General features: G+C 43.5%; 2 protein-coding genes across 3 annotated transcripts in view; both read left to right on the forward strand.

Moving 5' to 3' along the window:
* The window catches only part of BCLAF3 (BCLAF1 and THRAP3 family member 3), a 124,211-nt gene that overhangs the window by 89,155 nt on the left and 19,427 nt on the right, over positions 1-15,629 (forward strand). The window lies entirely within an intron of this gene.
* The window catches only part of SH3KBP1 (SH3 domain containing kinase binding protein 1), a 327,120-nt gene continuing 313,314 nt past the window's right edge, over positions 1,824-15,629 (forward strand). Inside the window, exon 1 of one of the 2 annotated variants that reach the window (XM_075913587.2) lies at positions 1,824-2,272. In XM_075913587.2, coding sequence (XP_075769702.1) covers positions 2,269-2,272 — 4 coding nt within the window. In that variant the 5' untranslated portion in view covers positions 1,824-2,268. The remainder of the gene's footprint in view (positions 2,273-15,629) is intronic. The other variant, XM_075913595.2, reaches the window with a different exon arrangement.

The raw sequence follows: 15,629 nt of genomic DNA on the forward strand, positions 1-15,629 counted from the left end.
CATGGAGACAGGAATCACTCTCCTACAGGCATTGCTGCACATTTGGAAAAAAAGCTAGTTTTCACGGACATACTGTATTACTAAAAAATTAAACTAGGTATTTATAAAGCACAATGTGTGTATGACATCTACAGTGGAAATCATTCCCCTATAGAGTTTACATTCTGAGAGCTGATTTTCTACCAATAAAACACTTTATCCAAGTCCTGATATCATATTCAATCTATTTTTTTAAATTAACAAATTGCATAAACTCATTTTCTACTCCTAGGCAATTTTGCCTTTAATGAAGAGTTTTTATAACTTCTGTTTGGTTACTGAGAATTATTTTTCAAACAGGAAATAATATGCTCCACATGCTAAATCCATTTCACTTTGGCTGCTAGCGTTTTTCCATCTTCACAGGTAAATTAATGCTAGGGAGAGTGAAAGAAATAGTCTACAGCAGCCTGGGGCAGTTAAAGCTGCTCAGTAGTGCCACTGTTTCTTTATATTTCCTGTATCTTATCTATAAAAGTAGTTCTTGATTTCCCCCTTCCCTCCCCCCATAGTGGGAGTCTGTTTCCATTGATATATATTGCTCTTCCAAGACCCTGGAGCCTCTACATACACTCCAACCTCAGAAAAAATACCGTTTACCAAAGAGATAGGGATGGAGAGAGAGACCACATGGCCTCTTTCTGTCCAAAAACGTTATTGTTATTGAAATAGCATAATGAATTATTTTGATACTTAGTTTCATTGTGTCAATGTCACAAGTGTTCACTGCCTTCCGATACAGAGTGCACGTCCTTACGCAATACTTGAAAAGTAGGAACAATCACTACATGAAATAGATTAGATATATACATTTAAAAACCACTATCACCTAGCCTCCTCTGTCAGCTACAGCACAGTTGATGCCTTGTGTTGTCTCACTTATGTCTTTTTTTCCATAGCCATATGATGGGTGTTCATGTATCTTCTCTTGGTTTAATTTATGTTGGTGAGAAAGAGCTTTTAAGCTCTGCAGAAGTCTTCGGGTCTCTCTCCTTTCTCCTCTCTTCACACCCCCCCCCCCTCCCCGAGTTTGTTCTGGTGGAACAGCCTAACTGACTAGGTCCATGCAGTCATTCTCATTCAGGTCAGTATTGAAGACCACCTCCTATCTGGTCATCGCGAATAGTGTGTACAGACCCTCTCTGCATAAACCCTGACCCTTATAGCGCTACAAAGTAATAGACCACCTCCTAGGAGACTTTAAAAATACTCCGAGTAAGAATTCGAAAGATGATCCAGCAGACCGCACTGAGAAGGGCATGAGCGGTAGAACTGGTAAGTGGGCTACAACCCAGGGCCAGAGCAGGCTTATGAAAAGATCTGGTAGAGCTGAGCTGCTCTTGTTGCCCCGCCTGGCTCCACCAGGTTGTGCTGCTGCAATGGAGGTGTCGGTTGAATACAGCTTGGGGTGTGATGTGGGGGGCAGCATTTCGCCTTTAGGTGTCAGCGATCATTCAGGGGAATGAAACCGCTGCTCTCCATGGGCTTGTGCGGGTTTATAAAGCCACCCCGATTGTTTTCGCGGTCTGCGGTTGAAATCAACCCTTCCTCCTTCCCGGAACTCAGTGGCTATAGGGGATGGTGAGCTGCTTTTTAGCAACAATCTCTGTACCACTGCCCCTGCAACCCAGCCTTTCACATCCTGGGCTGACAATCTGCCTGCCTCCCTCTTTCCTTTCCCGTGTCCCTACGGGGAGGAGGAGCATCCCCAGCCTTCCCTGGGCGGACCCCGGGAGCCGAGTTCCCCCCACGCCTGCGCCTCTCGCCTCTGTCTCAATAGGGTCACCAGCCCCCTTTTTCCTTCCTTCCTTCCCCGCTGCTGCTGCTGCGGGCGGCCCGGGGCCAGGCGCTGGAGCCGGGCTGTGGCTCGTTCTCGCGACACTTCCCGCCGAGCCGCTGATTGCGGCGGCAGCTGCAGCCAGGCAGACCCAGCGCCTCGGCTTCCCCCTTGCCCGGCTGCACACGCGGAGCCCCAGCGGCCGGGGGGTGTCGCCGCCCATCCGAGCCTGCAGCCGGCGCCCAGGGGAGGCAGCAGCAGCCGCCGGGACCGGGTCGCTTGCGGAAGCTGCGTTGTCTCCTCCCGGTCCCGTTTGGATGCTGCGGAGCCGCTAGCGAGCCCGGCTCGGCTTCTCCCCAGCGGCTTCGCCTCGCTCCCGTCCCCGCGGCTGCTCAAGCCTCCTCAAACTTTGAACCTGCCCCCGCTGGCGGGCAGAGCCCGGCTCCACACCCATGGGTGAGTGAGGGCGCGGGAGCTCCCGGGGGCGGCTCCTCTCGCTGCAGGACGCGCCGGGCAGGGGCAGGGGGCTGCTGCCTCCTGCGGTGCTGGAGGGGCTCGGGCTTGCCCAGGCGTCTGCTGCCTTTCCGACCCCTGCCCCCTGCTTTTTCGGTGCAGCCCTGGGCATGGGGGCAAGAGGGAGGCAGGTTCCCCTGGGGCGGGTGGCTGGTGCTTGCAGGCAGCTGGGCTGACACGTTTGCAGTTCCTCCCGGGGACCAGCTGGCTTGCGGGGGCAGCGCAGCAGCGAGAGGCTGGAGGACGAAGTAGCGGGGAGCCGGGGCCCGCCGGAGCCTCGCGGGCTGCGCTTTTCCTGCCGAGGCGGCCGGGCGGTTGCCGCTTGCTCCTTGCGAGGCAGGAAAGCCGAGAGGCCTGCTCGGCTCTGACCTGCCCCCGGCTGTGCGGGGCCGCACAGGCTCCTGACGTTGCTCTCGTAGCTCCACCGAGCCGCCCCGCCAGGCAGCTCACCAGGGTGGGGCTGCGACCCACTGTGAGCTTCCCCCCTCGCAGCCTGCCTTGGGAAGCCCCCGAGGAGCGCAGGCTGGAAGGGTGGCGCTCGTGCACATAGGGGCTTGCGAACCTAGTGCAGCCAGCCGGGCGCAAGCTGCCCGGGAAGGGGGAAGGAGGCAGGCGCACGGCTGGCCTGGGGTGGGCTCTGTACCTTGGATAGCAAGGCGCGCGGCAGCTGGTGGAAAGCGAGACTTAGGGTTATTCATGCTGCTCCGTTTGTAGGTGTCAGGAAAAGCCCCGTATTTGGGGGGGAGGGTGTCTCGAAGGCGCCGCTGCTGTGCTCCGGAGAGCCCGGGGTGAATTGTCCTTTTATGCTGAGCGTGGCGCTCAAGAGAGGCGGGGGCGACAGCAGTGCCAGGCTCCGGCTGGCTTGGAGGCGCACACATGGGCCACAGCCTGCTGGAGCCTGAACGGAGCCAGACGCTGTTGTAGCCATCAAATATGTTGAGCGGTGTGTGTGTCACACGCATACACGTTTCTAGATTGGGGAGGGATTCGTGAAAGAAGGCAGCAAAAGAGCCCCCATGGTGTGTTATAGATACCCAGTGTATGCGCACAAACTCTTGCACGTGAGGATTAAGTGTAGGACCAGTGGATTGAGCTAGGGGAAGCGGCCAAGTGTACTTGAAAAGCTAGCTTTTAAGTTCTTTTCTCTGTTGTACTGCCGCCCCATTTTCTGTACAATGAAGGCAAAAAAGCAGTATCCTGTCAATTACAGTGAATAAATTTAGTGGCTTATGTAAGCAAGCATACTTCAAATTTCTATATCTGTAGTGATACTTGATGACTTGTTTGAGAATCAACAAATCTCTACTGCTGCCTGACATGTTAGAGGGATATTTATGACAATACATGTAACTACTGTAATGCACGAAGATACACAAAATTAACCACCAGCTTTTTGCTGTTGAACTTCAGTTAGTTCTACAGTCCAAAATGAAGTGTGTTCAGTCTCGGGGATGGATTCAGTTGCCTTGATTTGAATTTAGTTGCTAGTTGACAGTAGGCCAACATCCTAGAATAACACACTTAATTGATGTGTTTTAGAAGGCAATGTGGGATTAGATCATTGCTGTTAATGTTCAGGGAACATTCATCTCCCTTTCTGTTCAGGAGTAGGGTTGCACTCCCCATCTGCGATGTGTCTTTAATATGGTGCTTGATGTAATTGAGATTTCTTTTTTTAAAGAATGGATAAGCAGAGCTGTCTCTTGGGTGTAATGTTCATTCTTGTGGTGTAACAAATGAACTTGGACCAAAATATGTAACAAAATTAATTACGCTATTTTATTAGGTGGATGTAATCAAATCCCATGCTTCACAGCCTTAGCCAGCCATCTGTTGGGGCCAGGCAGGATTCCTTCCCTGTCCCCCATCTTGTAGAATCCATGAAGTATTAGAGATTGGCCAGGGAAGGAGCTGGGGTACCCCATGGATTGGATCAGTGCCCTGAGGCCCTTAGTGCCTTATTGATGCCTGGCTGGTATGTCTTGCTCATATGTTCAGGGTCTTATTGATTTTCAATCTGATGGGAGTTTTTCTTCCATTCAGGTTGGCAGAGATATTGAGGGTTTTGTTTTTGTTTTGCCTTCCTCTGCAATATGGGGTGTGGCTCACCTGCTTGGCTCATCTGGGCATATCTCACCTAATCAGTCTCCTGCCCTTGCAAAGGCCTCCGTCATTGGTGACACCTCCTTCTCTCTTTTAGTTTGCTTATGGAAGGGGTATGGAACCTCAGACCTGGAGGGGGGCAGATCCAGCCCCCAAGGTTCAGCATTCTATTAGCCTGGACCCCCCCACCCTCCATCCCCCCGGCTCTGGTGTGGGAGGGGAATGTGGTGAGTGTCTTTCCCCTTCTCAGTTGGGGAACATGGCAGTGAGGGTTCTTCCCCCCTCCCCTTCTTTTCACTTGGGTGTAGCCTCCAACTGATTTTTAATGTGGGTCAGTGGTCCTGGGCCCAAAAAAGGCTTCCCACCCCTGCCTTATTTTTGTAATAGTTTACATTTAACACAGTACAGTACAGTATTTGCTTTTTTTTTTAAATGGTCTCTACTGCTTACTGATTATGTATTTCCCGTTCCAAATGAGATGTGTGGTTGACTGTCAGTTCGTAACTTTGGTACACCTAACTCTGAGGTTCTACTGTGTCTATATATTAATAAATAAACCCCAAAACTGTGAATCTTGTCATAAATGATTAAAAACAAACTTGACTGACACTTTTTTAAATCTTCTGTGTTTTTGAAAACCTGCATATGGGTCCCATCTTACATCCCCCTCTAATATGTCCCACACTGGGCTCATTTGTGTATGTCTGTGCTCAGTAAATAAAACGACTCCTTCCCCAGCCCTTCCCTCTGCACACATGAAAAAACATGTTAAGATCATAAAGTGAAGAAGTGCTGAGAAGTTAGGAAATGTTAGAATTAAAGTTCTTCAAGCAATAGTACATGTCCATTTCACTCTAGGTATGTGCTCACCCCATGCACCAAAGCTGTGGGGGGGAGGGAGTGGAGTACCTGTCTGGGTGGCACATACACCTTTGCATGCTTATGCTGATAGCCAATGGCATAAAAGGGTGGGGTTGCCATCCTTCCCTTGATTCCTTCTCCCCACCTATGGTAGGTAGTTAGCACCTGCGTGTGTCACACTAAGTAGTAGTTAGTTTAGATGTTTTTATTTTACACATTTGGACTTAATGGTGTCATCAACACTGAGTAGTGGGGCATGCCTACATTCCAAAGGTGTAAGTATCTGTTGTTTAATGTGTTTGGAAGGGGGTATGTTTGAGAGCCGTGTCCAGTCTCCAGGGGATTCAAGGCTAGGACCAAGAAATATGGAGAGATGAAAAGTCTGAGGTGTAGTCATGTTAAGTCTGTAACTTGGAGGGGAGAGGGAGGGAAGGATAGTTCTGTGGCACCTCAGAGATTTAACAAAAATATACATAAAGTATGAGAAGTAGGTTTTGCCCACAAAAACCCATGATATTCTCTCTCTCATATAAATTTTATATATCTATTTGTCTGTATGCATAACATTTATCTTTGTTAGTCTCTAAGGTGCCACAGGATTACTTGTTTCTGTGGAGATGAGGCTTTGATACTTGTTGGTGGATGCAGTTTTACGTACTTCCTCAGTGGGTATGAACTGTACCTCAGAGTGCATCTCTGGACATTGGTGGGATTCAGAGAGGAGGCATCATTCTCCATCTCCAATGCCATGCAAAGAACAGAAAAAGCTGGATTGAGACCTGCTTTGCCTTTCAGTACTTGACTAGTCAGTGATACAGGAGGCAGAGTTTATGGGTACCAGCTACTTCTTCATGAGCACCAGTACTCATCCTCCGCATCGTGTCACTTAATTCCAGCTTCAAGGTAGCAAATGTTGAAACCCATGACTGCCGAGGCCTATGTTCCTATACAAAGTAAATCTTTGATACTGTCTCTGCTAAAACACTGGTGTGTCCCCTGTTATGATTTCAGGGTAATTGGACCTGTATTCCTTGTCCAAAGTTCTTCAAGGTTGCCCGTTTCAGGTCCCCTCTCTTAGGCAGAGATCTGCTTCTCCCTCCCCTCTTGCTCCCAGGAAATTTTAAAAGTTCCCTGGACTTAAACTGTTTCTTCTTCAGCAAGCCAGGTGCCTAAACAAGCCAATTGTAATGTTCTGCTTCTCTCCAAGACTACAACTAGTGTTTGCTGCAATTGTATGTTACCACACAGCTCTTTTTTTTTTGTTTGTTTTTGTTTTAAACACTTTTATTCCTAAGGTAAAAGCATAACACAGAAAACATATTAAATAACTGCAACTACTTGCATCCTGGAAAGCCTACTGGAAGTCCTCTCCAGCTCCAGTCAGTGGCTGGATTTTTCCCATGGTTACAAGTTCATGCCTCTTAGATTGAAAATAAAGGCTGGGCAGATCAGCCTTTTCTTTATGAAGTCTGGGCCTTTGATCTCGGCATCCTGTAATAAGTAATGAGCAGGCAATCACCGTCCTCCATAAGGTGGAGCTTCTAAAGTGTAGGTCAGCAACCTTTTCAAACGAAAGAGCCAAACTACATCAAAAATCAGAACAGGTGTCCAGCAAAGAGCCGTATAAGAATGTCCATTTGCATGATTGAAAATATACAACTTAATATTATTAATTGACATGATTAAGAATAGCATAAATGAAGCACTGTACTCACAGACTTTAATAGGACTTCTGCTGCTGCATCTTTTCACACATTTCTTTGAGGTTTACATCATAACTTGTCATTCAGGTTCATGCACGTGTAACCCCCTTTTTCCTCCCTGGGTTACTCAGGAGCAGGTCACACTCAGCAGTTTGCCTGGGCGCCTGATGGTTTTAACCCAGAAAGAGATCCTGAGCACTCCAGTGGTGATGGTGTTTAGTTGGGGAAATCCCTATCCACCCCCTTGCTGAAGTCCCTTGCTAGCAATGAATGTTGGAATTGGTCCTGCCTAGAGCAGGGGGCTGGACTTGATGACCTTCTGAGGTCTCTTCCAGTTCTATGATTCTATGAATGAATAATGGCAGTGCCTCCACCTGGCTGGCCTTGTACACACTCACTGGAGTGCCTTGAGAGCCTCCAGGAATATACTCATTCCAGCTATAATCTGGATCTAATTCCAGAACAACACTACAAATCATATACATCTAATAGATTACATTAAAATAAACAATCTTTACTTAACTTAAATAAACCGGGTTTAACAGATTAATAGTGAATAGCATTAACAAAGTGCACAACAATAATTGGAACTTATATATCTAGCAATATTGATCCCACCCCAGAGGATGCACACCCCTGGACTCAAGAGTCCCAGACTCTTGCTAGCATGGGTGCACTTGAAGAACTGCAGCTGTAATGGAGATTCTCTGTCGGCAGTGTGTATGAGGGTCCAAGCTAGGCAGCAGCTCTGTCCCAGGCAGCACTTTACCAAAAAGGTCCAATCACTTACAGCCTCATGCTGTGCCTATCAGAAGCAGCCTGCTACATCCCAGTCCCATAGACATCTAGTCCCAGTCTGTAGCTGCACTCTAACAGCCCCTGGGCTGGATCAAACTCCTCCACAGCAGTCTGGCTCTCCTTCTGTTCCAAACTCCAAAGGCAGAGTCCCAGACTGCTAGGCCTCTCTTTTCATGCACATGGAGAGCCTCTGATCTTCCACACAAGAGTAGCTTCCTTCCTGTTTCTCCCAAGGGCTCATGGGAATTGTAGTCTGTGAGGCTGGATTGCGGCACACTTTCCAGAAAATAAGAAAAGGCACCTTTAGTAAAGGGACTACACGCGCATTTATTTAAGCTACGTGAGTACATGGTTTTTAAAATATTGAATTAATTTTTCATTTGAATTTTAAAAGTTGCATGCATTTTGGGAGTGACGAGAGCCATATCTGGTTCCATACTGAGCTATATTTGGCTCTGGAACTTTGGGAGTGTGTTCAGTGCAAATGGAATCATGGAGATTTTTAGATGCTAGACTTTAGCCACTCTGAGTGTGTGCAAACTATGATTTTTTTTTTATATTAAGAGACTGGCAACTTGGACAAATTAAGCAGATGTTCATGAGAAGGTAAAAGCACATCTCTGGCAAACATCGGGTCTCTGCAACAAAGCATGGAGTACTAAAGTTTCTCAGTGAAATGGTTAAGAATTTTTGTTTAATATGGGCATAGCATATATTTCCTAATATTATCTAGTTTAGAAATGATTGGAAAATGTTAAGATGAAACTCCTTCAGCCCGCTCCTCAGTATATTTTTATATTAAAATCTCCCATAACACTTTTTAAAAAACTTGGTCCGCTTCCTAATTTCTAGTATTGTTTTTTCTGTAACTAGGTACTATCTTGCTTCCATTGAAAAAATTGTGAGATTGACTGTTGACAAGTCCAGATGAACTAGAGTGGTTCAAAGAAGCATTTCTAGTTTGGTACATCACATCCTGTATACCATTTGTGAACGCCTTTCACTGTATGAGTTCGTCATGTTGTTTTCATAAACTGTAGTAAGCATGGTGATGTATTTAAAGATTAAGTGCATAGATCTACTGGAACTACTTCATAAAAATCACAAATTGACTAGCTTCTCTTTTCTCCCAGGAAATTACAAACCTCACAAATGCCTGTTTTAGGTTGCATGCCTACTGATTATATTTTAAACAATACAAGACATACGTAGAGATTCTGAAATTAAGATATAAAATTGTACATTTTTAGTTAATCTTTTGGGACCACATAAGTGTGATTTTTGAGAATTATTTCTAATTGCACAACTTTTTTTGTAATGCCAGAATGTTCCCTCTGGAATATCACTTCACTTCTTCCTGCCTCCCCCACTGTTGTTACAGGGTTATATATTAACCTTTGCTTCAGAGTCAGTAAGTGAGAGAGAAGATTTTCTGCAGATGTGCTGTGGGTAAAACAGCTGCATTCTTATTGGCCCATATACCAGACAAAGATGCATAATTGGGAAATTGTGGGGTGGTGGTTAGTATTTCATTGAGCCCTTCTGGACATCATAAGGAATCCTTCTCTATTCAGAGTTAGAAAAAAATTATGCCTTAATTAAAATGTTTTCCCCTTTTTGCCAACAATAAACATCCTTCTCTTATTACCAGTGGTGGTCATATAAATATTCCTATACTGTTTATGAAGTTTAAGATTTCTGCTAATCATGATTATTTAAGAAGGCATTTAAATGTATTTTGTAACCATTATTTCCTGGTTATTTTGAGTTAAGCAGGGTAACATTTCTAAAAGGTGTGTGCTGGAATTCATATAGCAGACCAGCATTGACCTTATGGATAAGACATTGGCTCTGACTGCCTCTACTTAATGGGGCCATGTGTACAGTGAGGGAAGGAGGAGTTACAGTTGTATGTAATAAGCAGCTGAACTTCCATCTCCAATATTAAGGTGTATTTGTGCCCTGGTAGATGTGAAGGAGGTAGAAAAAATTAGAGATAATTTCATTTGCTCTGTGCCAGTTTTTAGATCACCGTTTACTCTCTTATGGGTTTTTATAGCAGTCCTATCGCTGTGTGTGTAAAATTAGAGTACAAAAATCTGAACCAAGAAAGTGTTTTTTGGGGGGGGGAACATGAATGCAGGCTTTGGGAATTACATACTGTAAGTATTCTGTTGATTTTTTTTTTTTTTAAATAATAATACAGTATGGAGGATGGAGAATGTGAAAATCAGATAATTGCTTCAACTTATGTGAAAGTAATCACAGAGTGTCTGCTTCATACCCAGAGGAGAAAGTTAAAGGCTTTAAGTCTGTGAATATGTGAGAGAGAGAACATATAATATTACAGTTTGGTAGTTCTGAATTTTATTAGTCAATACAGAGTGATTGTTCTTTCCTCCTTATCAATAACACAGATGGGCATGTGTGGAAATGTTGTCTTGGGAATTCCAGTAGCAATAGATACCTACAGGCTGTAAGGCGAAACAAATATTGGTGTTTCAACTCCCCCCCCCCCCCCTAAAATCTGAGTTTGACTTGCTAAAAGAAATGCCCATGATGATATAAGATAACAATGTATTTTCAACAGTTTGGGAAGCAGCACCATTCTAAGTGACACTCACAGTGGAGCTTAAACAGGACTATGTATTTCAGCTACACCAGACTAACACGGCTACATTTCTATCACTATTCTACAGTGGAGCTTGTGTTTCTTTTAGATTCTTTTTTATGAGGAGGAAATAGAAATATTGATTAGAAATCACTGCTGTGATTAAAATTACCTTCTGTAGGTGCAGGGAAGACACAATACAGAAACTTGTATTTCATATGAGAAATTATTGCTTGCATCCACTTATCTATAAATGTCAGTGTAGAAAATTGCATTTTGAGCTCTTTCCTTCAGTTTTACTAGAAATGTTTCAAACGAGAGAATCATAGAATACTGGAACTGGAAGGGACTTCGAGAGGTCATCAGGACTAGTCCCCTTCCCTTATGGCAGGATTGAGCACCATCTAGATCATATCTGACAGATGTCTGTCCAACCTGATCTTAAATATCTCCAATGATGGCAATTCCACAATCTCCCTAGGCAATTTATTCAAGTGCTTAACCACCCTGGCCGGAGGTTTTTCCTAATGTCCAACCGAAACCTACCTTGCTGAAATTTAAATCTGTTGCTTCTTGTCTTATCAGAAGTTAAGGAGAATATTTTTTTTCTCTCTCTTCCTTGTAACAACCTTTTAGATACTTGAGAACTATTATCAAGTCCCCTATAGATCGTCTCTTTTCCAAACTCCTAGTATGTATTAAATAGCAACTCCCTCTAGAGCTGGTGCCTTGATTTATTCCTTCTAGAGAGATGGGATAACAAATATCATTGGGAATTGGCTTCATGGTTTGCAAATCAGGATAGAATAAGGACCATAGAAATATAATCAGCTTTTGTCAGCCACAAAATTAGTGTCTAGTTACTATTGTGGTTCACTAGGATAAATGGAGCATACTGTCCAAGAGATTTGTCTTGTTTGGTTTGTATGTGTTGTTTTTATTTGTCCTATGGTTACCTAGAGCCCAGGAAATCTTGTTCACTAGTTTGCTATTTATTAGCCACTAATGAAATACTGATATCTCAAAAGCATAAATCTGCACTTCTGTTTATTGAAGGAGTTTGTAGTAGTCAGTGCATAGGACTTGTATTTTATATACTGTAAAAAAAATCAACATGAAAACTTCTACTGAACTTTTCAGTCCAGTCATTCTTCATCCTGGATTGTATTCAGTTGCTAATGACAGCATAATTCTTTTTGCATGCTTTACTACTCTTTTCCCATATAGACAAACTTGTTAAAATATTCAGGTAAGGTTAACAAAAGAATTTGAATATAAATATACTGGGGAGTCTTCTGTTTTTGAACTAAGTATACAGTGCAAAAACAACTCCATGAGATTGCATAAACCTTCAGTTCTGGTTTAAATCTGATGTGTAGTCTAGTATGCAGCTGCTGCTGCTTTGCCACTGGCTAGGATAATTTAAAATTCTGATAACTTCACTCGATTTGTATCCATTAGGGATTTGTACAGTGGGGAAAATTCTTCAGATTTAGGGCTTGAAATGAATTAAACCACTGGCTATTGGTAAACTCTTGGGCTGCATATAGACTGGCATGATTTTGCGCAAATACTTTTAACGGAAAAGTTTTTCCGTTAAAAGTATTTGTGCAAGAGAGCATCCACACTGGCATGGATGCTTTTGCGCAAAGCACATCTTTTGTGCAAAAGCATCCGTGCCAGTGTAGACGCTCCCTTGCGCAAAAAAGCTCCGATGGCCATTTTAGCCGTCAGGCTTTCTTGCACAAGAAATTAACTTGCTGTCTACACTGGCCCTCTTGCGCAAGAATACTTGCGCAAGAGGGCTTATCCCTGAGCGGGAGCGTCAGAATATTTGTGCAAGAAGCACTGATTTCTTACATTAGAATGTCAATTTCTTGCACAAATACTCATGGCCAGTGTAGACAGGCGGCAAGATTTTGCGCAAAAGCGGCCGCTTTTGTGCAAAATCTTGCCAGTCTAGATGCAGCCTTGGTCTTTGCATTTAACGTGTCTAGGTGTTTTCCTCCTTATTTCTAAGTCCTTTCTGTGGTATTCATGTTGTTCTCAGGGAATTGCTTGGACTTCAGCTCTTGTGAAGGAAACATAATGGAAATACAGACATTATAATAATCTTACTTAGTTAATGAATGGGGACACTTTTACAAAAAAAATTATCAATATGGAAACTTTTTAAAGATCAGCTGTTTGATTTGTGCCCTAGTTCCTAATTATAAAGCATACTGATTTGTTTTGCAAGGAGAATGTTGACATCTTGTCATAAGATGTTCGCATTTATGTTTAATTTTGCTGAGGTATGAATGTTGAGTGGTTGGGGTGTTTTTTTTTTGGGGGGGGGGGGGGCGGTTTAAAGACCATAGCAACAAATGATTTATGGAGTTTTTTGCCAAACTTTATGTAAACTGGTGACATCTCAAGGCAAGGCTGATCAAGACCATGCTGATGTGCTCAAAAATGGTCTGGTATTCTCTATTAACTTTTTTGTGGGTGTGAAAATGGTCATAGTCTTACAGTTTCTGTAGTATGAAATCTCCAAATATTTTAAAGCTGCAGGCATAAGCAGAAGTTTACCAGCAAGCTAAGGGATGATCTAATCTGAACTTGAGTGCAAGGCTGCTGGGAGGGTTGCAAAAGGGGTAGCCGCCTTAGAGACTGACAATTTAAAAGTGCTTGGGGCTCCTTGTTGTTACCTCTGCAGCAGCTGGAGAGCCAGGTGTATTGCCGCTGGACTTCTGGCAGTGCTGTAAGTGCTGGCTGGGGAAGGCTAGTCCCAGCCCTGCCCTGCCCCTTAAGCCATCTTCTCCCAGGGCCAGGAGCAGACTCTCATCAGTTTTGGTTTTGTAGCCATCAAGTTGCATGGCTACAAGATAAGCCTCACACCTGATTTGTTTGAAGGCCTTGGAGAAAAGTGAAGCTTGCAAACCACAAAAATTCTCTGTTTGGTCTACAAGCTTCCTGACAGAAAATGGCATTTCAGAACCTATGGCACTCTTCATCTTGGGAAGAGAAAATCATGACCTCAACAACCAGCCCACTTCAGGGTTTGACTAAGCTCTCCCCACACCCAAAAAGGCCTCCTAGTAAGAAGCTCTGAACCAAGAAAAGCACTGCCTGCCTCCTTGACTGCAGTTCTAGCTTCTACTCTATTGGTTACGTCTACACTGGCAGTTTCTTGCACAAGAACTGTTTTGCGGAAGAGTTCTTGTGCAAAAACTCTTCCACAAGAGAATGTCTACACTGGCATGTGCTTTTGCGCAAGAGCATCCATGCCAGTGTAGATGCTCTCTTGCGCAAGAAAGCTCTGATGGCTATTTTAACCATAGGGGCTTCTTGCGCAAGAAATTCATGTTTCCTGTCTACACTGGCTTCTTTTGGAAGAGCTCTTGTGCAAGAGGGCTTCTTCCTGAGAGGGAGCATCAGAGTTCTTATGCGAGAAGCCCTGATTTTCTACAGTACAACGGCAGTTTACTTGCGCAAGAACGTGCGGCCAGGGTTGACAGGCGGCATGTTTTTGTGCAAGAGCGGCCATTTTCGCGCAAGAACGTGCCAGTGTAGACACAGCCTATATGATTCCAGGAGACAGTCGAAGAGTTTGTGAATCCCAAACTCTCAATATTTTTTCCTTTTTCTATGTTTCTTTTGTTTTTATTATCTTGAATGTGTCCCAGACCATTTTATTTCCCCAATGGTAATGTATGAAAATGTATGTAAGAGTTACCTGTACATCTACATGGGTAAGGTACAGGAAATAGTTTCACCAGGTTTAAGCAGCTACACACGCACATGCACACACAGTCTCATAAATGTACTTATTAAAGTGTGTTTGAGTCCTAAGGAACTTAAAGCTGTGTGAGCTGTAAACTGCCAAACAAAAGTTAAGCTCATCTGTGTTGCTTAAAAGCCTTTTTTAAAATCTGTTTGATAGATCTGAGGGCAGGAAGGAACACAGAGTAAGGTAAGGAATTTTTTGAAATTTATGGAAGAAGCTTTATAATTGTCTCAGTGGACAGCTATGACATTAGATGATGATGACTAGATTCAGTACCAAGGCAGCAAAATTATAGATGTGAATAACTTAAGCTGGAGTTCATAAACAAATGGACAGTAATCTTCCTAGATCCTTTTTTAGAATTTATAAAGATCAGTTATTTATTGTGTTGATTTTACAGGGCTTAACTCACTTGATGTAATTCAAATCCAATATTGAGATTAACCCGTTGATTCGATTTTGCTTTCATAGTTGTATTGCTTTTATTCAGAGTTCAGTGTTATGTACAGTAACAGTGATATATTTCTCTATTTTTATTTTTGTTTGGTAGCTTTAATAAAATGTATTAAACATAGTCATACTTCTTTCAATAAGCAATTTGGGTCCCGAGTCCTTAATAACTTGGGTGGTAGTTAGCTGGTCAACTTAAGTCTTACCAGCTCTTCCTTGTTGGTTTATAATTCTGGTGTGCTCCCTTCCAGCTGTGGAAGAGATTTGTGATCTGATATGTATGTTCAGCTGAAGGTGTAATATGGGAGAGCATTAACCTTCACTTCCTCTTCCTTGTTTCTGTTGATGAGGTTGCAGAATTACATTCTTGCATCATGTGTGTTATCTTGGACACAGCTGGGGAGACAGTTCTTATTTGTGCAACAAAAAGCCAATGAATGAATAAACTGGGGTATGAAACACTGTTGCTGCTTCCTCTTGTGTTACAACACTTTAAAGTTCAGTCTGGTTCGAATATGCTGTGTGGCAAAGCTCCTACAAAAACTCATTGGGTCCTGTGCTTCCTACAGATTTGCTTGCCTCAGAGACTCCAACAAGACTACTTTTTTATAGTCTTCTGCTCTGACCATGTCACAACTGCAATAGTTTGCTTCCTCTTCTGCTCTGAAGAAAGATCTGCCCTCAATCTGGAGAAGTCTCCAGTACCAGGAAATGGAAGTGATGATAACTCTTTTGCATCTGCAGTTTCTGATATTATTAAATGGCTACAAATAGTATGGGTTGAAAAACTTTTGTGAGTTTTACTTTGCCTGGCCATTTAAAATATTCCAGTTGATCTTTGTTTTCTTTTTGTCTCATACCTGTCAGAATTGTTCTGATTAACTGCCTATGTGCAGTCTATTTTTCTGAAGATGGCATGCTTTTAATGTGAAGTAGCTGTAAACAGGACTTTCTGTTAATCTGATCATTGACGTTTTGACTAATGTTCATGAAAAATTGGGATAA

This window comes from Pelodiscus sinensis, chromosome 1 (genome assembly GCF_052426305.1).
Source record: "Pelodiscus sinensis isolate ZL-2025 chromosome 1, ASM5242630v1, whole genome shotgun sequence".
NCBI lineage: Eukaryota > Metazoa > Chordata > Testudines > Trionychidae > Pelodiscus > Pelodiscus sinensis.